Source organism: Topomyia yanbarensis, chromosome 3 (assembly GCF_030247195.1).
Source record: "Topomyia yanbarensis strain Yona2022 chromosome 3, ASM3024719v1, whole genome shotgun sequence".
Lineage (NCBI taxonomy): Eukaryota > Metazoa > Arthropoda > Insecta > Diptera > Culicidae > Topomyia > Topomyia yanbarensis.
The window spans coordinates 239,350,697-239,368,249 of record NC_080672.1 but is presented as its reverse complement, the minus strand read 5'-3'; the positions used below and the strand labels follow the sequence as shown (position 1 = coordinate 239,368,249).

The 17,553-nt window shown below is 36.6% G+C and overlaps 2 protein-coding genes across 11 annotated transcripts in view; one reads left to right on the top strand and one right to left on the bottom strand.

Annotated features, from left to right (window-relative positions):
• LOC131691421 (uncharacterized) overlaps positions 1–17,553 on the bottom strand; it is a 1,322,992-nt gene that overhangs the window by 36,550 nt on the left and 1,268,889 nt on the right. The gene's annotated exons all lie outside the window — the stretch shown is intronic.
• Positions 6,369–17,048, top strand: LOC131691427 (uncharacterized). The gene is made up of 4 exons (XM_058977808.1): positions 6,369–6,709; positions 7,141–7,257; positions 15,008–15,526; positions 16,374–17,048. Exons 3-4 carry the CDS (start codon positions 15,280–15,282, stop codon positions 16,808–16,810), a joined length of 684 nt encoding a protein of 227 aa, XP_058833791.1. The 5' UTR covers positions 6,369–6,709; positions 7,141–7,257; positions 15,008–15,279; the 3' UTR covers positions 16,811–17,048.

The following is a 17,553-nucleotide window of genomic DNA, read 5'->3' as shown; positions in this document are numbered from 1 at the left end:
ATATTTGCAGGTTACAATACCGCGATTGGCTGGAAGCAAGGAGCGGATCAGTGCTCGCATTGAAAAAATCGGTTTCGTACTTGCCGTTTTCATCGATCTGGAAGATCCCTTCACCGCTCCCGCAAACAGAATACCTTCGATGCACTCGGTCCCCAAATATCCTGAGAACGCTGTCCATCATGAAATGCACGAAAGTACACCCCTTTTGGCCAAATCGAGGAGTCCAGAGCTTTGTCCCTATATTTCAGATCGACACCGACTTTGAAAGACACAAACGCTAATGTTTTCAAATCAGTGTCCTTTTTTACCAATTTCTTCACAACAGGCTGGCAGTCAGGTAAACACTCGCGAACCAAGGCAGCAATATCATCCTATGAAACCTTCGGTGCAATACGGGATAGGTACACCCAATACTTGTTCGCTGGTTTTGGTACTGTTTCGATGACTCCATTTTCAATGGATGAGCGCGGGTCTTCTCTCCGGCAAATCCTTGGTGACAAGTTCACGAAGGCGCTTTATATTCGGATAAAGTGATCTTGGAACACTTACACTTTTACACCGACGAGTCAGGTTTCGACGGCTCTCCAGTATATTCAATCGACGGCTCTCCAGTATATTCAATCAAAACCTTACCGCCTCATTCAAACTCAATGGTCCTTTTTCAGCTTACGGCGCATAACTCGCTGTTATGCAGTATATCCTCGGGATTATTGATACTTTGCCAACAGATTATTATTTTATTGTTTAGGACAGCCTCAACTCAAGAAAGACTCTCCGTTCGATGAAACCTTGAAAGCACATTGTATATTTTCTGGAAAATTATGAGAGCTTCTGCGTGCTTTGTCTGTAAGATCGTATAAGATTACCTTAGTTTGGGTTCCCTCGTATTGCTCCATGCCAGGTAATGAATATTTTGAAGGAAGACGAAGCTTACAGATTTTCGGTTCAAGAATATTTCCAAAAGGAAATCTGCAGTAGCCTGCGATATTTGGGAGCTTACGACAGTTTGACAACTTGACCCTTTTCTGATGGTGGTGTAACATTCGCGTAAGACTGTCCAGCAACACCGATTCCAAGGACTATTTGATGGTTGACTCACCAAGTAAAAGGCATTCTGTGCAATCTCATGTGTAAGCTCTTTTTTTTATTTCAATTATAGAGGTTTTAACCTTAAGGTCATTCGCCTCTTCGGGTTAGAAAAGTCTCTTAGGAAAAATTTCTAACCCTATGTGCGGGGTCGGGACTCGAACCCAGGTGCGCTGCGTACAAGGCAATTGATTTACCAATACGCTACGCCCACTCCCTGTGTAAGTTCAGATTAGTCCTTTGTTCCTCAGACTTATTGATAAAGGATAAAAAAACATTCCAATATTCACTAAACATTCCAATTTTCCATTTCCAGTGTCTATAGGTAGTTCCGGTTCATGTTTTATACGTGACCGCAATTATAAATTCTTATTCATGTAATAAGGACTTTCCTATAAAAAACAATTGCAGCTTTCGGAGTTGCTACAAAACTCATTTGTGGATATATTTTGTTGAATGGAAATACGCGCTAACGTACCTATGTAACATATTTCTGCATGAATTGGGTTACAAAATTGAGTTTTGTATTGACTGCATAGCCGTTGTAGTACAAGAAAGGTATGAAATAAATTTGAAAATACTACGGAAAAAAACGAAACGTAGGTAGCAACAAGTATTTCAAATAAACTTCCTCAGCCGCTTCGTCCACTTTCATGGGCACACCATATATGATATATAACATGCGGTCATAACTAACTGAAAAATCAGCAGATGTTCATCAACAATAAATATATTTGAAGTTCATCTTTTGTTCCATAAACCAAACGAATTATCTTTTTCGGTTTTCCAAATCAATGTAACAATTCACAAGTAAAAGTCACTAAGTAAAGTCTACATTTTCAACAAATAGCATCCATTGACCGTTTAGAAATGATTTCTCAACAATGTGCTTGTGCAGAGAAACTAGTTTGTCGCTTACAGTCGTTCTATACTAAGTCATTCCACACTAAGTTGGGTCAATGGACTATGGAGTGCCACAAATTTCTGCCCAAAGGCTATCTTTCTGTAAGGTATATAATATATTTTATATTGTGTTGCGAGCTTTCGTAAAAAATATTCAGATTGCATTTTGATATTTTTGTACAGGTACGAAACATTTGCATATTTCCGTACAACCATTGGCCAAACTAAGTGCAAGCTTATTGCATTTCTCACGCGCACGCAACATTAGCGCAACATGTGCTGAATATACATTTAGGCGTTTATTGTCAGCAACATTTTGTTTGAAGATTGTTCTGTATTAGCATATTCCTAGCGATCTGAATACGTAAAATCTCTGAAGAATTATGGAGATTTGATAGCTTCAAATCAATATGAACATAAATCATTCATGATGAATGCAAAGATTTCCAAAGTTTTTTTTTCTTTTTACACAAATGCATCTCCTCTTCGTTGCAAATTTTTGAATCAAACTGAAAAGTGGGCACATGACTGTTGGTTCATTGAGCATTTTTACTCATTCGGTCAATCACGAAGTGAAACTACGGGCAGTATACCTAAGCTAACCTAAGCAAACTGAAAAGTGGGCACATGGTCTTCGGAAATGAAATGGTCTAGATTCGATGAGTTATTTATAGGCATTGTATATCGATACACTGCCTATAATCGCAAGACAGTCCCATGTTTTACGAGATCCCCTATCTACATGGGACTGACTTGCGATTATAGGCAGTGTATCAATATACTTACTAGGACACTTAGAAGACGTTTGGGTGCTAAACGCTTCCTGGTCTGATGGTATCAAGGAAAAATGGTCTCATATTGCCACGAGGCAAAATCGCTATGTGTTTTTAGTACAAATAGGATTGTCAGGAGAAGATTGGAGTTCCACAATGAAAGTGGTGAATCAAAACTTTGCTTTATCTCCGTGATTGTTCCAAATTTGGTAGATCAACTATTTATCTGACCGATACACCATACCTAATTGTTTTTCCTGCTAGCAATCATGATTTACTTAGAATCGCTACTGGAGTAGTTCATACATTGGCGGATTATTTGGGTTCTGTTATAATATACTATGTAGCAGATGAACCTTGTATAATAAAGCGACTCTACAAAATCGATGAATCTAGCCTGTTCGTTGCATACATATAACACTCGGTTTGTATAACCAGTGGTTTACCTAGGAGCCAGCACTGATAGGGCGCCATCATCACAATATTGATCCCTAAATAACATAACGACATACTTTTTGCAAGCAATTCAATTCATATTTCATAAAATCAGAAGCATGCTGGGGTATTTCTGAATAGATGAAAAATTGCAATAGGTGAGTATTTTACTGATTTGTTGAATAGAAACATTATAAAATAACGCTAATCAGATCTGATGAATGAAACTATGTTATCGAGAATATTGCATTTATGAAAGAAGACTATTCATGGGTCTCTATATCACTGATAAAAATGTGTTGTACTTGTTGCATTCTTGCTCTTTTTACTCACGACATACTCTACAACATTTAGTATGTTGCACAACGTGTCAAGTGATGCTGGTTTATTTTATTACTTTTTATGCTCATTTCCCACTCCGGTACTCCCTTAAGGTATGCAATATTATAACCGAATCGAAGCTGCTGTAGTATGTTGCACTTCTAAGCGAAACATGATAGTCTGTAGAGTCCCACATAATAAAACAAATATAATAAGGGCATGTTCAGGAGCGTTTTATTTTGTATAGGAGTTTCAAAGTACAACTGGAACTGATACATTCATATCCCAAGCGGAGCGTTTTGTTTTATAATTTCGAACAGTTTTGTTTCAAAATTTAAAACTGTTATACGACGTTACGTTCTATTTGTTGCTGATTTTAAAACACGTTTAGAACTGTGTTTTAAATACTTGCAAAGTTTTCAGCGCAGACACTACGACCCGATAGACTGAGGACAAATAAATTTGAATGGAGTAGCGCTGAAGGCATTGTGGGACATGAATTTTAAACTGAATAGAACATCCGCTAAAACTGCTGCTGGGGAGAACATGTTCTAGTTTTAAAATTTTCAGTTTTATCTTATAGAACTATCAAAATTATGAATCTAGAACTGAAACACTCCTGAACATGCTCTAAATATAGCAACATTGCCACGCATCATTTCACTATCCCTGCAGTAACATTGCGTACTGTGCCAGAAGTCAGAATCAACCAATCAGGAGCTGGAACATTTTGACGTAAAATTGGACTAAAAACGACCACCCCCCCTATTTTCATGTCTTGTCTTAGATTTTTGGCTTCACACTATTTGTCTCTCTGCCTATTCTCTCTGGTCTCGTGTACACGCAGAACTTTATTTATGTATCGATAGCATACTTTTTTATCTGCCTCTCGTTTCTTTTGCTCTAAATTTTATGCATTGGACATATTCGGTCTATCCACTCATTGAACGCTTAGTAGAAGTATATACTAGAAAATGCATAAAAATAACAACAGAATAAAAGAGACGGAAATAGAAAGTATGCTATTTATGCATATTTTCTTAGTGTTGGATCTGCTTATCAGGTATATTTTTCAATGTCTTCACATTTCATAAAAAATAATATCTTCATTTATCTTCAACGACCACCCAGTAAACGAAATGGCGACTAGGCGGGTTAAAATACATGCCGGCGAGCGGTAGGCTATTGAAACATTGTTCTAGACAACCCGGTATAACACGCCAGAAACCCTTCGTAATACTGTGGGAAGGTAAAGAGACTAGAAAAACAAAGAGACGCTATCTTAATTCAGTGAAAACAATTCAACTAGCAACCAGGCTACAGGTCACAAGCAACACTGCAAATGTGCAAGCCTCACCAAACTTGTTTGTTGTTATTCCGTTTGTATCTTCTAACCAATATAAAAATCCGATGCGACTTCTGGTCTGCTGAGTTCCTCGACCAGCTAAAACATAGTTATATCCGCAGGAATCGTATTTTGCAGCAGCAAAACCATATTAGGCTAAAATTTATTATTTGCATCATTTGGTATCCGTTACCCTCATGCTGAATTTCGTGCTCACATAAAACCAAGCAGGGCCGGCGGATAGCGTGGGTAGTATGGGTAGTGCCACCCACTCGAAAATAACCGAGTGGGTAATTACCCACTCGAAATTTTGGACATTTTCATAAATTTGAAATCTGCCACGTATGTATCTCGGGCACACATTTGAAAATATCGATGCACAACAACTTCATTTTAAAAAAACACACTGCAAGTGATTTAATGTAAATGTTATACAATGTGTATTGCGAAAATGAGACAAATCTCTAAGCTTACTACCCACTCGTGCTAAAAGTGTAACGCCGGTCCTGAAACCAAGCCCTTTTCTCTTTAGCATTTCTAAACACGATAGTATTGTAACAAATTTGGTTTGAGGATATAATTGTTATCTTTAAAATCTTTAGTAATTTTAATGAATTGCATAACAATACTTCCTTAAAAACAATGCCACATAAAGCTAAACATTTACGATTAACAACTCTCTTGTTTGTTTGGAATGACATTGACAGTAAAATTGGAATTCCAAATGGAACATGGCGTCTCTTTGTTATTCTAGTCTCTTTATGGGAAGGATTCTAAATTGGTTTTTGATTTTGAGCCAGAATTCTGTCAGAAATCAGTCAAACATCCGCAAAAAATATATTTAAAATGGATACACGTTTTCGCTATAGTTACTATATTCATAGTTAGGCGGAGACACTGAGCGGAGCCAATTAGGCAATCCATTAGATCTATAATATAAGACAGAACATTTTAAAACTGGAACTTGTCCCCAGCAGCAGTTTTAGCGGGTGTTCTATTCAGTTTAAAATTCATGTCTCGCCATGCGTTCAGCGTGACTGCATTCAAATTTATTTTTCCCCAGTCCATCGGGTCTAAGTGTCTGTGCTGAAAACTTTGCATGTATTTAAAACACAGTTCTAAACGTGTTTTAAAATCATCAACAAATAGAACGGCGTCGTATAACAGTTTTAAATTTTGAAACAAAACTGTTCGAAATTATAAAACAAAACGCTCTGCTGGGGATGTGAATATTTCAGTTCCAGTTCTACTTTGAAACTCCTATACAAAATGAAACGCTCCTGAACATGCCCTTAGACGTTTGTTTGACAATCCAGCGGTGGGTTCTGTCAAGAAGTCTACACGGTTAAATAAAACAACCTGCAGAAAAGTTCTTTTAACTTACTTTTGAGTTGTGCGTCGCTTTCGCACACGGAGAAAAAGAAAAATGCTAAGTAGCTTATTATATATCACAATTTTAACATTATTTTCTTTTAATTATTGATATGCATATTAAGTATGCATCGCAAGAATAAATTTTATGCATAGCCATGCATTTCACGATTTTATTATTTTCCGTGCATAAAGCGTTACTAGCGTTACTCTTGGGACTTAACAATTTTTCCTCTTCTTTCGTTTGCTTTGCTGGTAAAGATTCGTCACTGCACTGACGCTTAAAAAAATTGGTTTTTGAAGTGCATTTTTTTCACGTTTGCTCGAGTTGCAGTTTTCCAGTTTCGTTCCGCCGGTATTTGCGGCTAAATTAGGATAAAACGGGTCAAAATAGATCCGAAGTTGCGTGGGATATAGCAGTCATCCGTGTGCGGGAGGTTGAGCCACAGCAAATTAAATCCAATTTGCACTGCAGGTAAATTATACGCATTTAAAACATAAATCTAATACCGGGAAGAATGGATCTGTGGATGTGATAATCCATCATAAAAAGCCCGCTGCTTCTAATACTGCCCAAGTAACCAATAAGCATGCTGAATGCGTCTTAACGGCTACTTGATAAGCACTTAAGTCGTTTTAAATGCTATTTAAAAGTCGCTTTTGGCAAAATATACGGCTACATTACTGCTGTGCTATGAAAATGCTTTTTTACTACTGTTGTGCACTCAGAATGCTGCTTACTGGCAAGAAGTTTTTAAACAGTTTTTCAAATGCTGATTAACAACAGTTATGCATAACGAATGCCAGCATACTGCAAGAAGCATCCGGAATGCAAATTTTACGCTACTTTACTGCATACACTAATGCTTGTTGGTTACCTGGGTGATCTTTCTCTTCTATCTACAGGAACCGACTCTGAACTAATTTATTTCAACCGGCCCCAAATCAATAATCGTACAAAGAACCGTATGATGGAACCAGTATACGAAGAACTTGGGCAAGATGTTGGGAATAATTTGAAAGGTAAAAGTTTATCATTTTTTCAAAGGCGACTTAGTTTTGCGGTTTTTAATTTCGTGGATTTATGCGTCCATAGAGTTCTTTACGGATACAGTAAACTCTATTTTCTTGACGTTTATGAGTGTTGTTTACATGAACTTTGTCGATTCGATTCGGTCGCAGTAAATCGCGAAGGATTGAAGTCGATGTAAATAGTACTAGCAAACTATTTTAATTTATGACGTCACTGTAAAGTATTCAATTCATGCACGATGTTATATTTACGTTGGTGATCAATCATTGAATATAATTAAAATATCCCGTTCTCTACGTTGTAGATACCATTCCATGGAACAGTAGATAAAGTTTTGTACAAAACCCAGTGAGGTAACTCCCAACAAAAGTGTTTCCCGATCAGACTCTATATGACAAAATGGAGTGCTTCGATAAAATTGTATTATAGACTCAAGAGATGTTATAATATTTTCAAACAATTTTAGATATTTATCGTGCAATCGATATTTGTGAAATTTTAGGTATCATGACATAAATCACCCACCCATGGGATCCATTCTTATATCGTTATTTATTCATATATTATTTTTCTTTCTTTTATTTACCACGGCTCGATGCGTTAGCCTAACTGAGCCGTGCGAGTTTTTCTGATTTTTACAATATGTAAAAAAGAAAAGTTAATTTTCACTATGCCTGTACATTGGGTCTTGTTTACGCAGCTGCGAGATTTGTTTTTTTGTGCTTACGGGTCGCTGTTGTAGATCGGTTTTCATCGGCATCTGATCAATTTTTGGTGGTGTTGGTAGTTGGTTGGGAAGCATTTGGCATAATTGTTGTAATTTCGCTGTTCGTAACGGTAGTTGGTTTAGTGGTACTGCCCAGTTAAACATATTCCGGAGTCAGAATGGATTCCAACTCAAATGCAACAACCGATTCCGACTTCGGAATTTCGGTTTCGGAATCGATTGTTGAATTTGAGCTGGAATCCATGCTGACTCCATTCAGGATTCCGAATCAAATTCGGAATGGTTTGACCGGGTGAGCCCGATCGTTGTTGAGTTAAGGGGTTACATACCTTTTTTGCGAAAAATGTCAAGCAAGTTCGAATTTAGGTAAAAGCATAAATCAACGATTTCATTACATCAAACTTATAGTATTTTGGCAGAACATTTTTCTGTGAAATAAACAACAAGTTTTTACATTTCTTAGAAAAGAAATGTATAGAATTCGATCAAACTTTCAAGATTTTTTCCGAGGCCCGAAGGGCCGAGTCCTATATACCAATCGACTCAGCTCGACGATTTGGGACAATGTCTGTGTGTGTAACGGACAAACTCTCATTCGTGTTTCTCATGATAGGCCTCATTAAATGAAAGGCAAATCACCCAGACAGAACGATATTAAATAGTTTTTGATTCTGATGTTTAGTTTCCAATATATGAATGTTTGAAGGTGCAAAAATCGCGTTCTTTGCAGTCTTTTGAAATTTTCTGCCGAAATTGACAACGTAACTGAACAATTTATATATTTTTAGAAAGTTTATACGAATACCTTTCGAACTATAGATAGCTATAGACTACGGGTGAATGACCTGATGATTAAAACCCCAATAAACAAAAAAAAAGATAGCTATAGATTGTTGAAATCGGACTATCATCAAAAGAGATATTTAACATTAAATGCGGACAAGATTTTTATCATTTTCCATAGCCAGAAATAAGACCAAAAACATTCAATGTATTATTAGCATCAAAACAAATTATTTTAGGTCAATAGTATCTTCGGAGAATTTAAAGCATACAATATGCCCTTTCTTTTGGCCCCTCCCCAAGGTTTAGGGGTTTGACGGTATTGCAAACATCATCAAGCATCAATTGCTTTAAGATGGGTATTGCATTACGCTTCGATAGTGGTACATCGAGGAGACCGAGAGGGCTTATGCGCCTTTTTTATGTTATATGTTTTTTCATACTCCGCACCAGCGCATACCAACGCTAAACCACTGGTCTATGGGCGGTGGCGTGGCCGACTGGTGGATCGACGTAGATTGACTTTTGCTGTGTGCCGTGTTTGCAAATATTGACGGGGCTCACGGAGGGAGTCATTGTGTGTCCATTTATCGGTCGACTTTGTCATCGTGCATATACTAATTAAATTAATTTAATAATTAAATTAATTTAATAAAGTAGAATAAGTAGAAACCTATTAGTTGTAGCTTTGTGATAATCGTAGTTTTTCGTACTAGTGTACAACTGTTATGTGCTAGTCGTATGTGTATTTATGTATGTATTCGTCTGAGTATTTGTGACAGTTGGGTTAGGGAATGGATGCAGAACTGACGTATATGATAGAATAGTGGCTAATACTTCTGGTGATCAATCTGAGCATTTGGTTCTATTCATTAGGGAAAGTCGGGCTGGATAAATTAGGGTAAAATAAATTTACCGACGCACGTGAGTCATCCATTCCCGGCCAGCATAGCACGATGAAAGTCTAACAGCATGCAACGGTCACGTCCGAAAGTTTTACCAGTCTGGGCTAATGCCTTCAGTTGAACCAATCAAAAAAGTGACGCTCATATTCACTAAACAACACATTCCATGGTGACATGACCTAGAACTCAAGTTTCCCCATAGGGAAACGTACCATAAACTAAAAATTAAGCATCAGATTCACGGTCCGCGCGCGATCAAACAAGAATACACGCTACATCATTATAAAATCAAAATTATACACGCGAAGTCACACACACACGTGACAATCACGTTAATATACAAATGCTTGAGCCCTTCGCGACCATCCCCGGCACCTACACCCGCGATCTCGTAAACATGATAGCATCTCGGTGATAAAGTGAATGTCACAGCTCCTATAAATTTTCAAACGCGGTCTCAAGCGTGAACCTAAAAACTCCCACACTTGCACGATCATGAATCGGTCACTTCCGGATGTTTCTATCCTTGATATCAGCAGACCAGGTGCATGCCTTCAATTGGATCAATTAAAAAAAGAAAGCTCTCATATCCACTGGACACCACGTTACATGGCGACATGACCGAGGACTCTAGTGATATGGGGATAACTTACTCCCTGTCAGTATGTGAATTGTGCACCAAAGATCAACTATCAGAATGAAGGTCCGCGTGACCATCCAAGAACGCACGCGTATATAGGAAATGCCACACGGTTACAAAATCCAGTCTTGTACACGCGAAGTCACATGAACGCGAGCACACGTGACAAACACGTTAGCATACGAACGCTTAAGCCCTTCGCGATTAACAACGCACACCTACGTTCGCGATCGCGCAAACTTAGTAACATCCCGATAATAAGGTGAACGTTTTAGCACTCACAAAGTCTCAAACACGAACCTACAAACGTCCGTTTTCGCGCGCTCATGAATCTGTCACGTCCTGAAACCATTACTCTCTGTCCTAAAAACTTAGGTCCACTCTAGTGATATGGAGGATCTCACACTCTTTTAGCTTCTTAGCAGTACACCAAAAATAAAGTATTAGATTCACGGTCCGCGCGCGATTATCCAAGAACACACGCGAATATGCGAAAGGCACACGGTTATAGAATGGAATTCATACACGCGAAGTTACATACACGTTAGCACACGCGGCATACAAACGCACACGCGACATACAAACGCACACGCGATCGAACACGTTAACGTACAAATGCTCGAGCTTTTCGCGATGATACACGCGATCGCGAGTCCCTACGCCCGCACATACCTGAACCACTGATAACTGACATACAAGTTAAGTTTTCAACTTGTGTAAGAAATAAAACTGTCGCTTTGAAACAGCGAGTAGCAATTTGCCATTGGTCGGCGCTTCGATCGGCCAGCAATCGCTATACGGAACCTGTGTGCAAACTTGGATACAATGGTGATTCACGTATGCAAACCTGTATGCGATGGTGATTTTCAACGTATTTTCATTTAAATGTTTACACAGGTTTTTCGGGAAAGTTTGTTTTAGCTTATATGTCTGTTCTCTGTGCCTGAACCTTACAATGAATATCACATTCAGAATCACGGCCCGCTACAATTGGCCTAATGCAGTGTTTTAGTGGGCGACATTGTCTGTCTCGTCTGCAAATTGTAGTATGTGATTCTGACGGGGAGCCCTTCCGAGAACCTAGCTCTACAGCTCCAGTAGGACAACTCTCGAAAAAAAAAACGATATGCCCTTTCTTTTGGCATTGTAATTCTACTGATTAAACCTCCTAAGAGTGAGATATTTTCATGAATTTTCTCGGAAGTGATTTTATTGAAATAATGCCTTTAGCAAATTTGTAGCTTTTACTTTTGCGAATAACTTTACTGAAGTCATCAAATACATATTTCAAATACTTTAAAAGTTATGACTTGTTGTTTCTGGATTTCCCTTTGTCGCCTATTTATTGTTCAATAATAATCCATTTAAATGAGCCAAATATTATTTCGATAAAGCGAATTTCGCATTTCATTTTTCTATCTACAACCGCTAGAATAACTACCGAACAATTCCAAGTTGTCTAGATGGAACTTGATCACTTATCGGTGCAAAAAATTCATTTGCGCGAACCTTTTGACTTATAACCATCGGATAGATCTGAAACATATCTCGAAAAATGAAAAGCGAAATAAATAACTCTAAGCAGTGGTGTAGCCAAGAGGATGCTTTGGGATTTAACCACACCCCCTTCCCCCCAATACCCAAAAAAATTGGATTGAAGTTAAAAAAATTTTGATGCTGCCTGATTTAATTCAATATTACAATAATTATCTGATCGGTACATTGATAACCTATTGTTTGAAACATCATGAGGACCTTTGAAAAATTGTGGGAATGCGATCCTGATCTGTAACTGATCTATTGGTCTTGATCTCACAGTTGTCTAATAACATCAATATAAAACGCCTGCCTAAAAACATTCCAATAGAAATTCATTCCAGTGTTCTGAAATCAATCATAATCATAATTTCCTATCATATTGAGTTCAGTTTTGAAAGGGTTTACTGCAATATGGATTGGGGTAATTTTTTAATAAGAAGCGAAACTGGGATTGCTTTAATGTCTATGAAACTTAGAACTGTTCATCGAAAAATTGCATAACTTCCAACATTTGCTGAAAATATTTTTATTTTGGGAATGCGTCGATTTGAAACAAAAACGTTATAGAGTTAATAGCTGATAAGATAGAGGTACGGCTACACAACTTAGCGTCGCGTACCTCCAGTGAACCAATTACAAAATACGGAAAAAGGTAAACTTGTTACACCTGATACTACGTGATTCAGGTAGACAGATTCCTACGTGCCAGTTATAAAATCGAATGGCACACCATTGAAGATCTTGTGCTGCACTCAAATTTAGCCTACACTCTTTAATATTTTTAATTATATCACAACCCGTCGTATGAATAGTAGGCGCTGTTCAGGCAGCAACGAATACTTGCTCCATAAAGACTGAGTCTGGTTCCTCTAAACCAACACACAGTACTGCCAGCAAACAAACAGATGACAAACAAGACCCGTAAGACCAACGGACAAACAAAAACATACAATAGTGTCCCCAAAACATCATCAGCGATGACGAGTATGGTAGGTGAATAGAAAGCGGACTTACTGACCCTCAAGTAGCACATGGCGAATCGGCAAATGGATTCTCTAAGAGAAAGAATATCTTCACTCGTAATAACAAATTCAGTAAGCAGTACTGTAAATACAGAAAAGACTCACAGCTCTATTGAGCGAGCGAACAGAACTGTGTCAAATAAACAAATATTAATGAACCTGATTTGATAGACATGAAAAGCATCGAAAAATTGCATTACTTCCAACATTTGCTGAAAATATTTTTATTTTGGGAATGCGTCGATTTGAGACGAAAACGTTATAGAATTAATAACGAGAAAACCACCTTCCAAAAGTGGGGAAATTTATGAATAATGGCATTTTCCGTTCCACAAATTTAGTATCTTCGATGATTTTACAAACGTTATATATATATATATATATATATATATATATATATATATATATATATATATATATATATATATATATATATATATATATATATATATATATATATATATATATATATATATATATATATATATATATATATATATATATATATATATATATATATATATATATATATATATATATAATTTTGTCTTTTTTCGGAACGGTTCTAATTCGAATGGTAATTGGTATTGATAATCATATGCAAAATATGACCTTTTTCCGATAGCTCTAGTTCACTCACAAGAGTATTCAAGTTTGTATGAGAAAATATATGAAAACTAGGCAATTGAAACAATAAATTCAGTACATAATGCCAGTATCATCTTGTGCATCCCAAAATCGGTAGATATATAGCTTAAGGTGTAAGGATCAACATTGCCGAAGACTGCAAATTGATCCGGTTTTGCAGTATAAAGATACTCTCATATAAAATTATATGTTGCCTTTCTTTCTCGCACATGCTTAGAAAAGGAAATTTCAAAAAAAATTGGTTGGTCTTCAAAGTTAAATAATTTTTTAGGGGAACCTCCAATCAATATGCGATCTTCAACAAAGCTATTCGCTATAAAATAAACTACGCGACCGTAAGCTTTAAGGTACGTAGAGTTATTATGGAATTTTTTATTGGAATTTAAGTTTTTATTTCCGAGTTTCCATATATATTACTATAGAAACATGAAACCTCTTGTGGGTGGACTAGAGCTATCGGAAAAAGGTCATATTTTGCATATGGTTATCATTACCAATTACCATTCGAATTAGCAGTGTTCCGTAAGAAAGTCAAAATTGTTGCCAGTCTAAATGTATATACATGTGTGTGTAACGTTTTTGAGTATGTACAAGAAAAATGCTTGGTGGTATGCTATCGATAAATCGATAAATTAGGTTTTTAGGGAAAGTTTCCATTAGGGGCCATGCATAAATGACGTAGCATTTTGGGGGGTAGGGAGGGTATACCAAATTTGTGACGAAGTGTGACGAGGGGGAGGGTAGGGTCAGAAGTTGTGCGACGTAGCATTAAGTTTAAAACACATTGTTTAGAGAAAACAATTTAATGATCCTACATTTCCAAGAGAAATTAATTTAAATTCAACCAAGTTACTTTTGATGCGGTTTTTCATGAGGTAAATTTTACGATTCACGGAATTACAATAATACGAAAAGATTTTGTATGCGGATTTAATTTGCTGCATTAGTTAGCTAATGTTGCTAACTAGTAGACTTAGTTTGGAAGCTGAATTAAATTTTCACTTTGGATTCAATCAAACAAAATTTAGTAATTTAGATGAACGTATGGTTCTTAGAATCATACAGGCAGCTGCACGATTGTGAACTGAGAGAACTTGTCTTCATGCTCTCCTTGACATATAAAATTCAAAACAAAACTATCAACACATATTTGTCATGAAATGGGCTTATTTTGCACGCAATTTGCTGTTATAATGAAAATGTTGATAAAAGTCGCCAAACATTTTGAAAGGACATGTATTTAAAATAATTGAAAAACATATGTATTTATTTTCATCACCCGGGCGCTGTGCATGGGACGATGGGGAGGGGGTAGGTAAATGCTACGTTATTTACGAGGGGGAGGTTAGAATTTTGTGACCAAATGCTACGAGGGGGGAGGGAGGGGTCAAAAATCGCTGAAAAAAGCTACGTCATTTGTGTACGGCCCCTTACATATCATTCGTTACTAACGTCTATTGCTAATGTTATTTGTAGGCTGACTTTTTTTGGAAACACAGCGGTCGTAGCAATGGAGAACACACAGGATACATTCAAAATTGGGTTCGAAATCAACAGAACAATGCTCCTAAAACTGTTCGACGTAAGCGACAGGCAGCTCCAGAATTGAATGAAGATGAATTGCAAGCAATTGATGAACTATCCGCATTCGACAGTGAAAGAGATTACCAGAATGTCTCCCATCTGGTGTCCAAAACATTACCCTATCGCCAAATGCTACGTCAGCGGAAAATTGCTCCTTCGATGTTATGTATGGAATTCTCACACCTGCTGAGGCATGGTATCATAATGATAATACTCACCATTACTTTGCAAGAGCATTTTATGGACCCCTTTCGTTACGCAGAGTTTTCCTTATTATATTATTGATTGCTTTTTTTCAGATCGATGATGAGTTTGATCGAATGTATCCAAACAGAAACGCTATTGGAACAATTTCTTCAATTTCGTCGTTCTGCATGATGCTCGATCATTCTTACAATGAGATAGCTTGTCGTAAGTACAATTAAATGCTAACTAGACTTGACTGATGAAAAATTAGCGTCACCTAAATAATTATCATTTAAATGTTGTTAATTGCGTGACGCTAAGTCCAGCTTGTTAAATTAATTTTATAATTAATGTATAATTAATTGCTATATTTTTTTAATTAATTGAATTCAAATATCTTTAGTCAACATACAAAAAAAATATTGTGCAATCGCTCATAACAAAACATTATTTAAATACAGCTGCGATTCATTCGCTACGCTATGGGCTCGACTAAGTTATCTAACTTGGTTTGTTAGTTGGATCGACAGATAAATGGCCTGCGTTAAGCCAAACCGAGCTAAGCGCCATAATTTCGTGTATTTTTCGTACCAAAATTAATTTTTCGATAACTTATCATTTACATAGAAAGTTAAAGAACACTGGCTTGCTTTCGTTTGCTATTTGGGTTCCCAAAACATAACAGATATTAGAGTTCCTGGTGCTACATTGGATGCTGGAGCGATTTTAGATAAAGTACCTCAAAATGGCGCTTGGTCCTCTTTGGCTTAACACAGGCCAAATGTTAAAAGGCAAAATGGCTATGGCTGTAGTTGCAGTGTAGAATACATTTTTACCTTTAAATATTTAATATTATTTGATCGTCAGAATTAGAAATTTGATAGTTGCTAAGTTGCTTACAACTTACAAACATCATTTATAACATTTATAACTTACAAACATCATTTATAATATGTGTGAAATGACATTAAGTCATCCCTAAACACAGAAAATATGTAGTAATACATGTAGTAATAATAATAAAACACAATAGACACTGTTCCAACAATTAACATTTTCTTATTTCCAACAGCCTCGATTCAAGCATTGCTGAAGGTGATGTCCGAACTAACATCGCAAGGCAATATTCGCAAAGCGGAACCATCAGGATTACCACCTCTCGAAGAATTCGCTTCAGTATTTGTTAGATGGCTGCAACCGGGAACCGACATCGATCATTTCCTTGAACATGTCCCAGGGGAGCCACCGTATATCCTATGTTCAACAATGGCCTTCGCCGAAAATAAGTATTATATTGTTGTTTTGAGGACGGCTTTTGATTGTGGATTTATGTTCGTTGAGGCTTTAGATTTACTTATTAAGGCATATAAAGTTTTCAATTTCGAAGTACCAGGAAAGGCTAAGAAAGTTTTGGAGTTTTTTGACCTAATCTATGGATTGCACTCAAATAGTAGACTTAGCAGTGTAAATAATCTTTTTGCAAAAATTAAGTCAGCTACTAACATGTAAAATTAGATTTAGGTGATCCCATAATGATCAGGTCTTAGAAACCTTAGAATATTCGTCGCATATTTGAAAGATTTTTAGTGTCACCACTTAGCTCCTATGATCTGGAACTAAAACATGTAAGAACAAATGATAAACTACTGCTACTGTAGGTATTCTATGGGAATCCCCATACATGTGAAAGTTGTGCGTGGATACTATAAAATCTTATAAAATCCTTGTAATAAACATTAAAATCGAATATGTATGATAGGCGATTTTGTTAAATGCTCTATCAATTTCATTCAAATGTTTCGCTTAGTATGTAACTATACCGTTAATGCATATAGTAAATTATCATTACAATTATAGACGACAATTAGAATGAAATTGAGAGAATATTTGATAAAATTGTTTTACTCTTTTTATTTCATTTCAATTCACAGGATAAAATGTATAGAAAACAAAAAATGCATTAAAAAACTAATCTACCGTTGGTTAATCCTATTTTATGCATTGTTAGAATAAAATATCAATAAGCATTCCGAGAATAAAAATACATTATGCTATGATAGCATATTACCCAGTTTATGCATCCCGATGGGTGAATAGACCGAATATGGTTTTTGCATAAAGTTTATGCTATTTAGTATTTTTCTTTTTCTCCGTGCACTTATTAGTGTTGTCAAAAACAAAAAGAGAGATTCGACTCAGTCGAGGTCTTCCGTGGAGGAAGGTACTTTTGAGTTGTTTGGGGTGAACCCAAA